The sequence below is a fragment of the Carcharhinus amblyrhynchos genome, chromosome 21 (genome assembly GCF_965287045.1).
Source record: "Carcharhinus amblyrhynchos chromosome 21, sCarAmb.v2.hapA, whole genome shotgun sequence".
In the NCBI taxonomy this organism is placed as follows: Eukaryota; Metazoa; Chordata; class Chondrichthyes; order Carcharhiniformes; family Carcharhinidae; genus Carcharhinus; species Carcharhinus amblyrhynchos.
The window spans coordinates 32,902,673-32,921,605 of NC_137344.1; the positions used below are offsets into that span (position 1 = coordinate 32,902,673).

Sequence of the window (18,933 nt, forward strand, 5' to 3'; positions counted from 1 at the left end):
GCAGACAATGGTCTGAGGTTGTGGGGTTGTTTGAAAGCAAGAAATGGGGGTGTGGGAATGGCCTTGGCGAGATGTTTGTCTTCAATGATACGTTGAAGGCTCCGAAGATGTCATAGCTTCTCCGCTTTGGGGAAGTACTGGACGACAAAGGGTACTCTGTCCACTGTGTCCTGTGTTTGTCTGAGGAGGTCAGTGCAGTTTTTCGCTGTGGCACATCGGAACTGTCGATCGATGAGTCGAGTGCCATATCCTGTTCTTATGAGAGCATCTTTTAGCGTCTGGAGGTGTCTGTTGTGATCCTCCTCACCTGAGCAGATCCTGCGTATATGGAGGGTTTGTTCATAGAGACTTCTTTAAATGTGTTTCGGGTGGAAGCCAGAGAAGTGGAGCATCATGAGGTTGTCCATGGGCTTGCGCTACAGTGAAGTGCTGAGGTGACCATCCTTGATGGAGCTGCGTGTCCAAGAATGCAACCAATTCCAGAGAGTAGTCCATAGTGAGTCTGATGGTGGGATGGAATTTGTTGATGTCATCATATAGTTGTTTCAGTGATTGTTCGCCATGAGTCCAAAGGCAGAAAACGTCATTGATGTGTCTAGTATATAGCATTGGTTGAAGGTCCTGTGTGGTGAAGAGGTATTGTTCGAGCCTGTGCATGAGGATGTTGGCATATTGAGGTGTGAATTTGGTCCCCGTGGCTGTTGTGTGTGTCTGGATGAACTGATTGTTGAAGGTGAAGACATTGTGGTCCAGGATGAAGTGGATGAGTTGTAAAAATTGCATCTGGAAACTGGCAGTTGTCAGCATTGAGTACCGAGGCAGCTGAAGCAATGCCAATGTCGTAGGGAATGCTGGTGTACAGTGCCGAGACATCCATTGTGATGAGAAGTGCTCCTGGTTCAACTGCTCCACGTGTGCTTTCTGTAGGAAGTCTGTAGTGTCATGACAAAAGCTGGGGGTTCTTTGCACAATGGGTTTCAGGATGCCCTCGATGTAGCCGGAGGAGGTTCTCGCACAGGATCCCATTGCCCGATACGATGGGACAACTGGGTGTGTTTGCCTTGTGTATCCGGGAAATAATCAGCAGAGTTGTAAAAGTAGGAACACAGCAGAAACGTTCATCATAGAACTCGAGAGGTTTACAGTACAGATAAAGTCATTAAGCTCATCATTTGAATGCCAACTCTTGACTTGAACAATTCAAAACTAATCTATTTTGGAATGAAAGAAATATTAATGTTTCCTAGTTTAAATAGAAATTAGGATATCACTGGCAAAAAGACAATCCATCTAAAAGTGCATCTTTAATTAACCAATAGCTGAAGATCACTAATGCTAAACTTGAAAAACAGCATTGGTAGCTCTGGCTTGCAAGTCAAATTTCATGCACCATGTGGTAGGTGGAAAAAGTCCATCAGTGATTGGAAATAAGAGGAGGCTGCAACAAACAAGGCAACAAGTTGGTGTGTGAAGTTCCAATTCAGATAACAGACTTTGAGAAGTGTGTCGTTGATACCATATTTATAAAAGGCCTTGAACATATGAAATGAGGTGCATTATGAAAGTATGACGCCAAGCTACAAAAGGAGATTCTAGGTTAGATGATCAAAAGCTTGGTCAAAAAGGTAAGTTTGAAGTACCACCTTAGAGGAAGAAAGAACATTAGCAGGCTGAGAGGCGTAGGAAGAAAATCCCACAGCCTGGGACCAAGACATGGTTACCAATGGTACTGAAGTTAATTGGGAATGCACGGGAGGCCAGAATCAAGAGGACAGCTGTGATTTAAAAACAAGGATGAAATTTTTTTTTAAAATCAAGACATTGCTTGACTAGAAGCGAATATAGCTCACTGAGCACTGGGGAAATATGGCAATGGGACTGGGCAAGAGTGTTAAGACACGGGCAAAGTTTTTGATGACCTCTGGTTTACACAAGTGGAATGCACACTACCAGGTAGGAGTGGACTGAAATAGTCAAGTCTAGATGCAACAGGCATGGATGAGGATTTCAGCAGATAAGCTGAAACATGGGCCAAGGCAGGTGATTTTATGAAGATGAAACTAGATGGACTTACAAATAGGAAGTCAGAAGAATATAGAATTTAAGGCAAATGTAGCTTTCAGTTTGGTAGTTCAGACACGCTCAGCAATTACAGAAGTAATGGGGCCGTGTTGGGGTCATCATTGTGCTTCGGATGAGGACAAGGACGAGGACAGAGTGATCCAGTGCAGAGAGGCATACATCACGAGGGCCAACAAAAGACATTTCAGGAGAAATTCAAATGACAATGCTACTTGCCTGCACTGCTCCACATGATAGCAAGTTTCATGTTCCAACTGCATAAGTTTATTCTGGAATTTCTTGCAAATATTTTATATCTTTGCCTAGTTGTGGACTCTCGACCCCATTTCGTGGAATCCCTACAGTGCAAGGGGCCATCTGGCCCCTCAAGTCTGCACCAATCACAATCCCACCCAAGGCTGATCCCCATTTACCCTAGCTAATTCCCCTGATGCTAAGGGGCAATTTAGAATGGCCAGTCGCCCTAACCAGCACATAATTTGACTGTGGGAGGAAACCAGAGTACCTGCAGGAAACCCATGCAGACATGTGCAAACTCCATACAGATAGTAACCCAAGCTGGGAATTGAATCCGGGTCCCTGGTGCTGTGAGACAACACTGCTAACCATTGTGCCACCCTTATTTCAGCTTTCTTTTAGCATTACTTTTCAGCATTCAAACCATTAAGTGATCTAGTACTTTTCCCATGAAAATGTTATCCATTCTTTGTTTTAAGATTCTAAATGTAACATTGAAATCTTTGCAGCAAAAAACTTCTAATGAAAAACGCAACTGCACTTCTGACTGAAAGGTCAAACAGCTTGAGGATTTATCTTCAGATCCAGAAGCTGATAGATCAGGAGAAATGAAGGACAGCAGGAAAACAATCCATTCATGTTGTGCAACACCATCCCTTACGCACTAAGTACCTAGTCTGTACATAGAACTAGCTCTCTTTTCAAAGATGCAATCAATCTAGGCCAAACTTGTGGCAACACACAGTAATGCATACCAAAGTGCTCTCTGATTCCTCCATCTCCATTGTGACCAAAGTCACTCAGCTCCCAAATACTCAATTCAGCCAATTATTTCTGTATCAGTACCCTCGAGGTTGAAGCACTTGAATTTATGAGTATTTTTAGAAATCTTTATTTAAGGTTGTATAGACAATGCATTGAGCATATGAAGGTAGTCAGAAAATACCCAGAAAAGTCACAATAACAAGACAGCTTTTCACAGCTCAACATCCAACAAATATTCTGGGTGAGTAGAGATCAACCTGCTGCTGGCTCTCCACAATGCACTTGAAGCAGGTAAACTAAAATCTTGAATTCATTTTGGTTTGTAAAAGATATTAATGCTCAACATTCTTCTCGGTCACATTTACCTCAAAGAGCAGTGCCCATTTTCATCATCTGTGCCATTTAGTAGAGCTCCAGCGAGTACCTTAGTGATTAAGGCCTATCTGCACCCAGAAGAGTCCACTGCAGATGATGAGCTACTGGCCTAAGAATTCTTCTCCTTGTTGGTTCTCTTTGCCTGATTTGTACTTGCTTTTAGAGATTACATAATTTAATGGTTGCACCAGGAATAGCTACCTTGCACAAACATCCCACAGGCAACCAAGTCAGTATAAAACTCTTCTGTGAAATCTTCAGTGCCCTTGCAGTACTTCCTTTAACCACCATGCATCCCAGAGTCAAGCTTGCCACAGAAGATCTGCTTTGGTATGCAAGTATCAGGCATGCTGGCTACATGACCAGCCAAACTCAGTTGTAATTGTGTCAATATGGTGTGGATATTGGCAGCTCAAGTGTTTGGTATTACATCCTGCATCCGATCTTCAGAAGTTTCCAAAGCATCTCAAAAGTGGAGTGGATTGAGCACTTTAGAATCGTCTAAGAACAGTTTCTTCCCTGCTACCATCAAACTTTGGACTGACCTACCTTATATTGATATTTCTCCACACACAGCTATTATACATTATGCACCCTCTCCTTTCTTCCACCCCTAAATGTACTTTATGAACGGTATACTTTGTTTATATAGCACACAAGAAACATTACTTTTCATTGTATCCCAATGTATGCGACAATAAACCAAATCAAAATCAAGTCTCTCATGTCGAGCAAAGCAAGCAGGATTATTGCTCAATGTATTTAGTTAGATAAACTTACTCCTCTTCATTCTCAAACTGATGTTTGAAGTCTGCCAAAGTGTACAATTGCTTTGATAATTCATCAATATAGACAGAGTGTGTACAAGAGAGCAACAAGTGAACTTATCCACTGCTGACAGATCCTCGTCATGGTCTGGAACATTAAGCTCAAGTTAGGGTTTTTCTTGGAGAGTCTGCAACATTTCAGTTTTGAGTTGGAAAGCTGTTCCCACAAGCATGGAAGAAGCCCATGCAACATTGCAAGTCCAGAGTGGAGGCCAATATAGAATTTAGCCTCAACTTCAACAGGATTGGTCATGGTAGAGCCATACACACCCGTTGCCAGTTTAAGCATCATTAAACAAACATAACATCCTTTGTAAGGCAAATCAATTTACTGGCGAGATGGTTCGTGACAACAAAGCCTTTACTAACTTCACATAGTTCTTTTCCACAGGCACTGCAAAATAATGTATAATCTGCACTGATTTCCTCATGCAGGCCCTCAGGTAGAGAGCAGCAATCTGAATGTTGCAGCTTGACAGCTTTCCTCAGGTTTGCCAGCTGTGGCATCATTCAAGGATGAACATGTTCTATGCACCAATGGCGATCAGCATCACCTTTATCTTTGAGATTGGTGTATGACCATATTGATGGGATCCCTACCAACTACAGCCTGGGAGACAAGAGTGCACGAAACAATAAAGTATTAGATGGGGGTCAGACTAATAGGAATACAATAATGTTAAAATTAGTTTCATAGTTGCATGTGTGTAAATACAGTGTATGGTAATAAGGTTGATGCTGCAAGTATCAACACGTGCATGGGAAAATGTTGTGCCAATAAGAGACTGAAAAATAGCAAATATAACGACTCTATTCAAGAAACAAACTAAAAGCAGGCCTCGCCGACCCCCTTATCCCTTGACCCCTTTGGCCCCAATACCAAAATCTAACTGCTTCTTGAAATCAGACAAATTTGGCCTCAACTACGTTCTGTGACAGTGAATTTTACACATTCACCACTCTCCGGGCGAAGAAATTTCTTCTCACCTCAGTTCTAAAAGGTTTACCCCTTATCCTCAAACTATGATCCCTAGTTCTGGGCTTCCTCCGCCATTGGGAGCATTCTTTCTGAATCAACCCTGTGTGATGTTAGTGTACCTTTAAGTTTTTTTAAAAATGATTTCTGCAGCTCAGTTCAGTGGTGCCATTGTTGCTAGCTTGACTAGAAATATCCTTTTATCACTACTCAAGCAGCTTAAATTAAATCTTAGCATTCATGTCCAGAATACAAGAGCAGGAATGTACTTCTGAGGCTGTATAAGGCTCTGGTTAGACCCCATTTGGAGTACTGCGAGCAGTTTTGGGTCCTGTATCTAAGGAAGGACATAGAAAAGATTCAGAGGAGGATCACAAGAATGATCCCTGAAATGAAAAGTTTGTTGTGTGAGGAACGGTCGAGGACTCTGGGTGGTGAATCTCTGGAATTCTCTGCCCGTTGAAGTGGTGGAGGCTGCCTCGCTAAATATTTTTAAGAAGCGGGTTGATGGGTTCTTGATAAGAGAGGGGATTAAGGGTTATGGGGAGAGGGCGGGAATGTGGAACTGAGCCACAGCGGATCAGCCATGATCTTATTGAATGGCGGGGCAGGCTCGAAGGGCTAGATGGCCTACTCCTGCTCCTATTTCTTATGTTCTTATGTACTTGGAGTTTAAAAGGATGAAGGTTATTGAAACTTAAAGGATACGGCGAGGGCTGGATTGAGTTGACATGGAGAGGATGTTTCCACTAGTCAGAAAAATTAGATTCAGGAAGGCATAACCTCAGACCAAAAGGACGGTCCTTTAAAACAGATGAGGAGGAATTTCTTCAGCCAGAATGGTGAATCTGTGCTGCAGAAGTCTGTGAAGACGAGGTCATTGAGTGTTTTTAAGACAGAGAAAGATAGTTTCTTGATTAATAAGGGGATCAGGGTTATGGGAGAATGGGGATGAGAAAAATATCAGCCATGATTGATTGACAGAGCAGGCTTGATGGGCCAAGTGGCCTAATTCTGTTCTCATGGTCTTAAATGGGGTTGTGTTTACTCTGGGATTAGCTTTACAACACTGCATTGTTAGGAGGATGGTAATGTATTTTTGGACAGTTTTTTTTTCATCTTCAGTTTGGAGCTGCAGGTTTAAGATTTAGTTTTAGAAGGGACAGCAAGCTAAAAAGTATTTTCCCCCTCGTTGTTTTGAAAATTCTGTTGGCTAGCTGAAAACAAAATTCTATTTTCCTGAAGGGTGAAAACCTGTTGTTGGGGACTGAACCAGAATCTGGTGCTTTGGGAAGCTGCCTTGTCTTCAAACTGTTTGGAGTGAATCCAGAGAACCACAGACTTCAACCGAAGGACTCCATTTCCATTATCACGTGAGCAGTGGACTTTGCTGTATTGAACCTGTTTAAAGGGTTTGTCTATCACAAGGGTTTTGGTTGGATTGGAACACATTTTAGGTACCTTTGTTAAGGGTTATAGATTGTGCTGGTTATTTTATTTCTTGTCTGTAATTGATAAAAGTTCTTACTTTTTTTTACTATATATGTTAACTATGTTCTTAAATAAAATGTTTGCTAAAAGCTCTCTAGTGGGTCTTTTGAATCATACGTGAAGTGGAACATATCATGCTTATCCTAGCCAAATTCACAATGTAGAATTTGTAATTCAGACAGGCTTCATAAAACACTTGAGTTTCTAACTTGAACCATAACGTATGTCTAACCCTGTTTAGAATTTTATAAGTTTTTAATGAGATTTCCCCCCCCCCCTCACTTTTCCAAAGTCCATTAAATATAATTCTAACTGACTTAGTCTCTCCTCATATGACAGACCTGCCATGCCAGGAATCAGCCTGCTCACCCTTCGCTATGCTCCCTCTATAGCAAGGACATCCTTCCTCAGATAAGATCAACAACACAATACTCCTCACTAACGCCCTACACAATTACAGCAAAACATCCCTACACTCAAATCCTCATTATGAAGGCCAACATACCATTTGCCTTCTTTACTGCCTGCTGTACTTGCACGCTTACTTTCAGCGACTGATGCACGAGGACACCAAGGTCTCACTGAGTATCTACCTCTCTCAATTTGCACAGTTTTGAACTCCCCCACCAGAAGGGTGGGAAACAAAACTATAGGCCAGTTAACTTGACATCTGCAGTGGTGTTAGAATCAAATCATTGAAGAGCTGATGGGCACCTGGAGAAACTCAAAGTAATTGGGAAGAGTCAGCATGGTTTTGTGAAAGGAAAACTTTTTAACAAAAGTATCGTAGTTTCTTGAAGGAGCAACATAGAAACCCTACAGTGCAGAAGGAGGCCATTTGACCCATTGAGTTTGCACGGACAACAATCCCACCCAGGCCCTATTCCTGTAACTCCACATATTTATCCCATGAATGCCTCAAACCTACGCATCCTGGGATACTAAGGGGCAAATCAGCATGGCCAATCAACCTAATCTGCACATCTTTGGACTATGGGAGAAAACCAGAGCACCTGGAGGAAACACATGCTAACCACTGTGCCACGCAACAGATGCTGTGGATAAAGGGGAGCCCATAAAACATGCTTGGATATCCAGAAGGCATTTGGTAAGATGCCACAGTAAAGATTATTGCAGAAAATAAAAAAGTTTATCTTGTAGGGGGTAATAAATTAGCATCAATAGATTAGTTGGCTGTCAGAAAACAGTATGCATTAATGAGTCTTTTTCTGATCAGCAGCACGTGACAAGTTTAGCCCCACAGGGGTCTATGCTGGGACCTCAACATTTTACGTCAGTGACTGAGGCAAGGGTAGCGAAGGCATGGTGGTAAATTTGCAGATGGCACAAAGTAAAAAAGTATATTATAAAGAGGACAATGAAATCAGAGACCGAGACAAATAGGGCAAGCAAGTGGGCAAAAATCTGGCAAATGGAGTATGATGTGGGCAATTGAAAAGTTGTTCACTTCTGCAGCAAAAGAAAAGCAGTGTTACTTAAATGGAGATTGACTGCAGAATGCCAAGGAGCAGAGAGATCTAGATGCTCTCGCACACAAGTCACAAAAAGTTAGTATGCAGGTACAGCAAATAATTAGGACAAATAGAATACTAATCTACATCAAGTTCTCTTGTTATAAAATGATTCAACTGTACATTGCATAAGTGAGACCACATTTCTAATATTAGGTGCAATTTTGGTCTCCTTCTTTAAGGATGGATGTAAATGTGTTTAAAGGTGGTTGAGGAGGTTTGAGATTGATACTTGTAATGAGTGGGCTGTCTTATGATGAAAGATTGAACAGGCTAGGCTTATTTCCATTGGAGTTTAGAAGTGTGAAGGGTGACAAAGTATACAAGATCCTGAGTGGTATTGACAAGGCAGACATGGAAGGGATGTTTCCGCTTGTGGGTGAGTTCAGAACTAAGGAGCAATTTTAAAATTAGGTTGTAGTTATGGGACAGTGATGAAGAAAAATTCTGAGTGTTGTGCTTCTTTGGAAATCTGATTCAGAAGGTGGTGGAGCCAGAGTATTTTTTAATTATTTGTGTTGTAAAGTATTTGAATATATTTTAAGGCGGAGGTAATAGATTCTTGCCAGGGAAGGGTCAATAGGTACGGATGAGAATATGGAATTAAGAAAAAACAGATTAGGCATGACGTTATTGAATGATGGAGCAGGCTGAAGGGCCTGAATTATCTACTTCTGATCTTATCTTGTATTTTTGTATGTGTTCAGGACAAATAAGGAAAGAGAAGGGCAACAATATTGATTGGAGACGGAGGAGCATCGTGGAAAATTCATCTATTTGGTTAAAGTTTTTTTTAAAAAAACAAAATACCACTGGGAGAAGATACAGGCCACCAAATTGTGGTAAAGATAAAGAGAAGCAAATATGAAAGTAAATTCAAAGATGAGATGCAGATACTGTACAATAATTAGAATAGCGGAGACTTCAATTATTTTAATATTAGACTGTGATGGTGAATAGTGCAAAGGACAGAGAGGGGATGAGTTTCTGACATGTATCCAGGAAACTTTTCCCACATCAGTAGAATTTCAAGCCTAATGAATGAAGCATTGCTGGGTCTGGGAATAAAGTGGCTCAATTCTATTAATTTCAATGGGAGAATGTCTAACACTCTGATCATAGAACAAGGTATAAGTTAATTCTGGAAAAGGACAAGGAGCAATGGACAGTAAAAACATAAACCAATTTCAGAGATGCAAACAGATCTGGCCCAGGTAAACTGGAATCAGATAAAACTACGACTGAATAATAGGGTTGCCTTTAAAAAGATAATTTGGATCCAATCAAGGTATGTTCCCGAAACTGGCAAAGTAGAAGCAAAGCCAAAGTTCCCCGTATGAAAAGAGGGAGAGACCAAGGTAAAATAAAACAAAAAGGAACAGATGTTCAGCCTATTTTGCATGTGAGAAAAAGCCTGAATATGGAAAGTTCAATAAGTGAAAAAGAAAATCAGAGATAGAGCTAGATCAAGAGATTGGCAGTTAACATGAAGAGGAGTTCAAAGATAGTTTCTGTAATAAGCACCTAACCCCACTGGTTTTATGTATAGGCTTAACTTGAAACAATTCTATCTGCAGCAGACAAGAAACCAACACATCTCACAGCAGGCATTATGGAAAATCCATCTGACCTTCCACAATAATTCGCTTTGGTAGAAAAAATAGAAATGCAGAATATTTCTTAAAATGGATGAGGGGGTTGGAAATGCAGGTGTCCAAAGGGACCAGCAGTGTCCTTGCTCGTGAGTCACTAAAGTTCATCCTGTTCCTTGTGGATAGACAGCAAATTCCAGAATTTTCTCCCCCGCCATGCATGGATTATGGGCATTGCTGGATGAGCCAGTATCTATTGCCATTCCTAACTGCCCTCTCAAAAGGTGGTGGTGAACTGTCTTCTTGAGCTGCTGCAGTCCATGCATTGTACAACCACCCACAGTGTTGTAGGAAGGGAATTAGAGGTTTTTGAATAGTTTAAATATTAGATCAGTGAAATGTATTTGAGTATCACTTAGATGTATATGGTACCATTTCTGGAAGAAATAGAATACAAGCAACTTCAATTCTATTAACACACAAGTACAAGATTAAAAAATGTCAAAAGAATTTCTTGCAATAAAATAAAGCAGACCTTAATAGTGACTAGAATGTACATGTATCGTCCATAGATTAGATTTCAACTGTTGAGATGATATGTTGGTGCTCACTAATGGAGAAAAGAGAATCAAGATACACAGCCCCCAACTTCGGTAACTGAGATGCAGAGACTCCAGATAACATACCGAATTCCCAGGTACAGTACTATAATACTTGCAGGGGACTGGTCAGGTGGGAAACAAACAGAATTGAGTGGAACTTCATTCACCTTAAAATTTCAATACAGTAATACCAGATAGTGTAAAGCAAGGTTTCCAACCTGATATTGTGCATTTCCTATTAAATTTGCCCCTGAATGCCAGTCATAACTTATGTACTAAATCAAGTACTTACTATTCTTTGCCTCTCCCTCCTTTTCCAGCGCATGTGTGCATTGGCTGCTGCCATGGCCTCAATGACAAACGTTGTAGTCATATAACTGTAGGGGGAAAAAATGTCAGGGTCAAAGCAAATTGGCTGCAGTTCATATTCTGAGCAAGACAGACTAGAGTTTAACTGCCTGAATAAATTACCCAAAACTAAACACTTATTTCTCAGTAATTCATTCAATAATTCCTACCAGTCAATTAGAAGCCATATAGGCAGCTCCTCAATTAGAGGCAGACTAAAGGATGAACTATGGGATGGAAAATTGTAGACAAAAATCAAGCAATTCTTGCAATCAATTGCTCTATGAGGAATTTGCCTAAACTCAAATGCTGCTGATAGTTTACCTCATATACAAAACATAAATAATTCAAATGCTTTCATAGAACTCTGATTGGATTTCAAAACGGGCACGTTCAGTCATTTACTAGACTTTTTATGACCAAGCACCGTGTGAAGTTAAAATGATAACAGATTCAAGCTGTAGAGAATATGTAGTTATGATCCATAATGTCAAAGGAATTAAATGCAGAGATTTAACATAATTCAGCACCTTGACAGTCATCAGGCTAAGCACTAACCTGCAATCACAAATCTGGAGCAGATTATTGGTCAAGCCATTCCATTCAATTCAAACACACTGGGAAAATGGTAAGTTAATTCACTGACAGCAAGTCAAGATTGACATGTACAGTTGTTTTAAGTCAGGCTCGAAAGGGGCACAATCATCTGTCATCCAGTAGACAGCTCTGTAGCTGGCTGTCTTTGCTTAGTCCCCTAATCAGTGCAAAGCTGTCAGTCTAAGTTAGAGAGCTCAATTGTAAAACAAAGCCATGAAAAAAGTGAACATATTTCAAGGTCAGTACTACATTTAAGCATCAGTGTGACACAAGATGTCTTTTCTGACATCCAGTAGAAAAGTTTTAACCATTATTAAAAATACCATGTTTGCACTGAGTTTTTTTTGCCTATTTAGTGTTAAATAAATTAGATTGTCACTATCCACCTTAGAGATGAGATGACGTGGTGACACTGATCATATTCCAGTTAACTGGATTAACACATGTGGAATAGGTATATCTGTTCAATACCTGGTTCTCATTACGTTCATCCAGGTATGGGCAGACTGAATTAAAAGATCAATACAGAAATGGTGCAGAAAGACAAACAAAGAAAACACCCCAAGTATAAGATCTACAAAAGGTCCACAACCAGATTGAAGAAGCTGCAACCAAAGCAAACAGATGTAGGGCATATCTGCAGAACAATTGACTACAAAACATCCTTGTTTAAGGGTCATCCTGATTTAAACATTGGCTTTATTTTGTCTTCACAGATGCTGTCAGACCTGCTGAGATTTTCCAGCACTTTGTTTCAGATTCCAACATCTGCAGTATTTTACTTTTATCCTGGTTTAAAATACTGATTAGGCCCCAGTTAAAGTAAGGCACACAATTTTGGTCTGTTCATATGACAGAAGGAATTGAGGCTTTGGAATGATTGTAGAAGAGGGCAACAAGATTAATTCAATTTAAAGCACATCGAATGCCAACACAGGCCAATGAGCTATTCGCTTATATTTTAAGGGATTGCAATTGTACTTTAGACTTAGTATAATTGAGGCTTAGGAAATAATGGAAAGGGTCACAACATCCTGCAAGAGTTAAAAGCAGAGAGAACACCTGAGGCCAATTTAAAATTGTGGAACTCCCACCATCCTTGAAATTGACAAATGACTGGACAGTGCAAAACAGGGAAGTTGGAAATCACTATTTGATGGCGATTCAGGCAAGGTCTTCAAATTGTAGAGGATTGCTAACAAATCAAAACAGACTATTGATACAAACAAACATAATTGACAAAAGACAAAACTCAGAAAAGGGCACAAAGGCAATAGAGTAAGCTACTCAGGAAAGCCACAAAAGAAAGCTAGCACAACCAGGAAAGGCATGATCAAGCAAAGAGAACAGAACTAGAGGGCACAGCCTCAAAATAAGAGGAGGGGGCATTTTAGAACAGAGTTGAGGAGGAACAACTTCTCTCAATGGGTGGTGAATCTCTGGAATTCTCTGCCCATTGAAGTGGTGGAGGCTACCTCATTGAATATGTTTAAGTCATGGGTAGATAGATTTCTGATCAATAAGGGAATTAAGGGTTATGGGGAGCAGGCAGGTAAGTGGAACTGATTCACTTCAGATCAGCCATGATCTTATTGAATGGCAGGGCAGGCTCGAAGGGCTAGATGGCCTACTCCCATTTCTTATGTTATGTTCTTAGAACAAGCTTCCTCAACAGAAACTCTATTTTATCAATATCAACATCTACTTCTAATGATCATCTCAAAGATGGACAATGGTTACAAAAATTTTACAAAAATTTGAAAGAAAACTTTATATTAAAGTTAAAGCACTTGGAAAGTTTTAACTAAAAGATGTGCAAGATGGTTTCAATCCCAAAACTTAGTATTAAGTGCACTGAAATGCTTCGACAATCTAAGATTGGTAAATAAGAGCAGCCAACCATTTTTGTAGTATCTTTAATGTGTGTATACAAAAGAAAATCAAAGATGCTTGAGTATATAAAGGAAACCATACATACATGGAAAGAAGGATTAGAGATGACAAAAGGCTTGGCTGAAGAGATATGCTTTGAACAGTCTTTCTTTAAATTGGACATTTGAAAAGCAGAAAAGTTCGGTCAGGTATTCCAAAGAGTAGGACTCAACTGTCACAATGACAAGGTAGTGCAGCTGGACAACTGTATTACAGATATGGTTGGAACAGGCCAGATAATTAAATTTAATGCATTATTTACAATCGCAAATCGCTGGACAGAGGAGGAGATGGGCGAGCGTCTGGCTCAGCTTAAAACAGTGTTCAGATGAGTAAAGAAGCAAAATTTATCATGGGGGGTCAAGGCAATGTTGGAAAAAGTTATAATTCACCCATTATTCAAAGGCATTCAAATGAGGTGGAGGACTGGTAGAACTAAAGACATCAGCATTCATGTGGAAAATTAAGGCTCATATTTGCGGTGGTGAGATTTTCACTTTCATTCTCTAACCAGTTACAAGGCAATCCAGTAAATGAAATGAAGGAGGACACAGTTGGCCTATCAGTTGTGCACGTATGCCCAAAACATGCAGAAAAATGCACAGGATAAAATCAAGGACAAATCAGCACAACTTGTCAAAGGCAACCCAGCTGCAACAATTCTCTTATCAGAGCATTTGGGAGAAATATTCAATTCCATAAGGTTATTGGTTACTTTTTTTTTGAAGGCAGCTGGTTAGAAAAACTAATTCATTTAATAAAATATTTCAGTATAAAGTTAGCACAGACAGAAAACAAATTAAGGCAAACAGGAGTTGCTTGGATTAGAGGGGGAAAAGGTGGCATTACTGTTGTCCACTTGAGTTCAAATTAAAATATCTAAATGATAATGTAAATATTATATCCATGAGTTTCCAACGTACAAAACTTCCTGCATTCAGAAACATACAATCAGAAAATTGTCATGTCCACAGCTCTAATCAAAGCTGCCTATGAACAGATTATGCTGCAAGTGCACCTCCTACCAATGGTAGCACTGTAGCAGCTGTTTTGCATCTCAGTTCCTCATGTTGCACTGCAGTTGAGCCTCTGTTCTCCAGCTCTGTGCATTTAAAATGTTGTATAAAAATAGGCCAGATTTTACAATGGGAGATGACTGCATTGACTTGCCCCAGTCCAGTTATCCTGACCCTCTATAATCCTTCTTCATCTGAAGGCGCTCTGTCTATACCACAAAAGGCTAGTTTTTTACTAAATATTGATATTGCTCTGTGTTCTCAGCCAATGTTCAAATGTTTTGATTTTGTGCTGTCTGCAGATTTGAGTGTGTAGCAAACAATGAGTGTTGTAACTGGTATACAGGTCAATGGAATAGGTAGGCAAGAGACTGGAGGTAACTTAATGTAGAAAAAATGCAAGTTGTTTTGGGAGGAAAATCAAAAATTGCAAGTGCAAACTCCACAAAGATTCCAAAGGGTATGGAAGATCAGAAGCATAAGATCATAAGAAATAGGAGGAGTAGGCCATCTAGCCCTTCGAGCCTGCCCCGCCATTCAATAAGATCATGGCTGATCTGAAGTGGATCAGTTCCACTTTCCCGCTTTCTCCCCATAACCCTTAATTCCCTTGTCTGTCAAAAACTGATCTACCCATGACTTAAATATATTTAGTGAGGTAGCCTCCACCACTTCAACGGGCAGAGAATTCCAGAGATTCACCACCCTTTGAGTGAAGTTCCTCCTCAACTCCATTCCAAACTGCAAACCACCCCCCCCCCACACTTATCTTGAGGCTGTGCCCTCTAGTCCTGCTGTCCTTTGAGCGGGAAGAATCTCTCTACCTCTACCCTATCCATCCCTTTCATTATCTTGTATGTCTCTATAAGATCCCCCCTCATCCTTCTAAACTCCAAGTACAGACCCAGTCTATTTAGTCTCTATTCATAGTCCAACTCCCTCATCTCCAGTATCAGCCTAGTGAACCTCCTCCAAGGCCAAAATATCCTTGCGCAAATGTGGCGACCAAAACTGCACACAGTACTCCAGCTGCGGCCTCACCAGTGCCCTGTACAGTTGCAGCAAGACCCCCCTGCTTTTATCTTCGATCCCCCTCGCTATGAAGGCCAGCATCCCATTCGCCCTCTTGATCACCTGCTGCACCTGCAGACTGGGTTTTTGCGACTCATGCACAAGGACCCCCGGGTCCATCTGCACCGTAGCATGCTGCAGCTTTTCGCCCTTTAAATAGTAATCCCTCCTACTATTATTTCTGCCAAAGTGGATAACCTCACACTTGCTAACATTGTACTCCATCTGCCAGGTCCTCGCTCAGCCTATCCAGATCCCTCTGCAGACTTTCCACACCCTTCGCACAATTTGCTTTTCAACTCATCTTTGTCATCAGCAAACTTGGTCACCCTACACTCAGCCCCCTCCTCCAGATCATCTATATAAATGGTAAATAGCTGAGGCCCCAGCACCGATCCCTGCGACACTCCACTAGTCACCAACTGCCAATCAGAATAGCACCCATTGATACCAACTCTGCCTCCTATTAGACAACCAATCCTCTATCCACGCTAACACCTTACCTCCAACTCCATGCTCCCTAACCTTCTGAAGCAACCTTTTGTGCGGCACCTTATCAAACGCCTTTTGAAAATCGAGAAACACCACATCCACCGGTTCCCCTCTGTCTACCACACGAGTCACATCCTCAGAAATCCAATAAATTTGTCAAACACGACTTCCCCTTAACGAATCCGTGCGATCAGACATTAAGGATTATTTAAAAAGGAAAATACAATTTTTGGATTGTATAACTAGGGGCAGGGAACAAAATATCACAAAAACAATAATTTACCCAAGCTAATGGTTTAGCTATAATTAAGACAATGTGCAATTCTGGACACCCTACTTTAGGGACAATAAGTTATATAGAGCACTTCATATTTATAAGATATCAGAAATGAGACACTGGCACTGAAAAAAGGGCTGGTGATATTACGACTACGTACAGTAGAGCTGAAAAGATTAACAAACGTTTAGGAATTTTTTTTACAATTTTATTGAAGTGTTTCGACAGTTGATCAGAGAAAGACTAGTTCCTTCGGTTGGCAGTCAATTATGGGAACCAAAAATGAGTGTAACTGGCTAAAATCAGGAGCATTTGATACTGAAGTAACTGTAATGCAATGTCATATGACTAAGAGTAAGCATATGATAAAGAGTGCGCATATCGACAGTGCTTACCCCAGTCCAACGCCAGCATCTCCACGTATGACCAACAGCCAGAGATTTGATGATAAATAAAACTGTCGAATACAAAGGGAAGATCCTTGAAATGAAAGGTTTGACGTATGAGTGTTTGAGGGCTCTGTCTGTAGTCAATGGAGTTTAGAAGGAAGGGGGGAAATCTCATCGAAACTTACAGAATACTGAAAGGCCTGGACAGAATGGATGTGGAGATGACATTTCCATTAATAGGAGACACAAGGGCCCAGCTTCAGAGAAAAGAGATGGCTGTTTATAGCTAAGATGAGGAGGAATTCCTTCAGCCAGAGGGTGGTGAATCACTGGAATTCACTGCCACAGAAGGCTGGAGACCAGTTCTTTGAGTGTACTTAAGACAGAAAGAGACAACTTTTTGATTGGTAAGGGATCAGAACATTGCTGAGCAAATGTTGGCGACTGGGGTTGAGAAAAATGTCAGCTATGATTGAGTGGTGGAGCAGACACAATGGGCTGAATGGCCTAATTCTGCTCTGATTTCTTATTGCCTTATGTGTATATAGATCTGTAAATAAACAAGAATATTTTTTATGACTAACAGAGTCCTGAAACACTCCTCATAGATCAAGCCTCCCATTTCAGGAATCTTCCCTCCTGTATAAGTTTTATTTCTCACCAAATCTTTGGCTTAGTCATATGACATTGCATTGCAGTTACTTCAGTATCAAATGCTCCGGCTTCCAGTTACTCTACACCATTTTCAGTTCCCATCATTGACTGTGAACCAAAGGAACTAGTCTTTCTCTGATCAACTGTGTCAAAACACTTCAAAGTTGTAAAAAAAAGAGTTCTTTTCAGCTCCACTATAAGTAGCCTTAATATCACCAGCTGTTTTTTCAGAGCCAGTGTCTCATTTCTGATGTCTTTCTAGTAAATATGAAGCACTCTTTATAATCTTATTGCCTCCAAATTTGCAGCTTTCTTAGGGTAATGGAGAAATTAAAGAAACCTCATCCAGACCCTGGACCCAAGAGGAAACAATCAAGGGTTAAGGGAATGGTAGAATTAGAGACTTGTTGGAGCCTAAAGGAACTTTGGCAGAAATGATTGAAGCACAGACAGATGCCTTGAAAAAGGATGAAATCAGTATTAGAAACATAAGAGCATGCAGAGAAAAAAAAATGTACATCAGATGAATTTTTGATTGCTCTAATCAACCATGAGGACAGAATGAATTGAATAATCTCCTGTGTTGCAAATTTCAATGGCTTCATTACATCTGACATTAAACTTGTTATAGAGCCTGCTCAAACCCTCAATATTTTATATTCATTCATGGGACGTAGGCATTGCCGGCTAAGCCAGGATTTCTCGCCCATGGCTCGCTTGGCCACTTCAGAGGCCAGTTAAGAGTCAACCACATTACTGTAGGTCTGGTGTCACATGTAGGCCAGACTGGGTTAGAAGGGCAGATTTTCTTCCCGAAAGGACCAGGGATGGGTGTTACAACAATCAACAATGGTTTCATGCTAATCATTTTTATTGAATTCAGATGTCATCATCTGCCATGGCAGGATTTGTAGCCAAATCTCCAAAGAATTACTCTGAGTATCTAGAGTATTAGCCCAGTGACAATACCACTGCAGTGGCATAATGGGGCCACGAGGTCAAGATTTTGTAGGATTGTAATCTGGAGACAGTTGTACTCAGTTGTAACAGCTATTCAATTCAATGTGGTGCTTTTAAAGTTTAAGTGTGGGCACTACATGAACTTGGGTAAAAAACTGCTGGCTGGCATAACTTTCTTTTAATTGGATATGATCTTTCACTTTTTTTTAAACAATATGAACCAGATGCAACTTATGGCAGTGTACAAATGGGCAAGTTAAATGAAGGTCAGTCTTTAATTGCACTCACCTAATGTGATAATTGCTGGCTACAGGAAAAATCCATGACAATGATGCCATCTACTGGTACAAACCTACTGCTACACTTGTAAATTTACCCAAGCAGCTATAAAAAAAACTGAATTATAATTAATATGCAGTCAAACTGAATAAATCTCCTCCAAATAGATTACAACTTTGAGTTTTCTACCAAGGACAAAGTGATTGACTGTTCCCTGGCGAGTTCTGGAAGTTAAACTAAGAGCACAAGTGACATTAAGCATAAACGAGCTTTTAGTGTTCAAATCACAGCCAACTCCCATCTGTGTAACATTGAACTTAAACAGGAGCAGCTCATTCAGCCCCTCAGACCTGCTCTGCCTTGGAATAAGGCTGATCCTCTATCTCAACACCATACTCCCACACTCTCCACATACACTTTGACATCTTTATGAAGTCTA

At 40.5% G+C, this 18,933-nt stretch overlaps 1 protein-coding gene across 3 annotated transcripts in view; it reads right to left on the reverse strand.

Annotated features, from left to right (window-relative positions):
• Positions 1 to 18,933, reverse strand: part of slc38a12 (solute carrier family 38 member 12) — a 241,466-nt gene that overhangs the window by 200,085 nt on the left and 22,448 nt on the right. For all 3 annotated transcript variants that reach the window (XM_080208957.1, XM_080208955.1, XM_080208956.1), the window contains exon 4: positions 10,772 to 10,856. In XM_080208957.1, the coding sequence (XP_080065083.1) occupies positions 10,772 to 10,856 (85 nt within the window). The remainder of the gene's footprint in view (positions 1 to 10,771; positions 10,857 to 18,933) is intronic.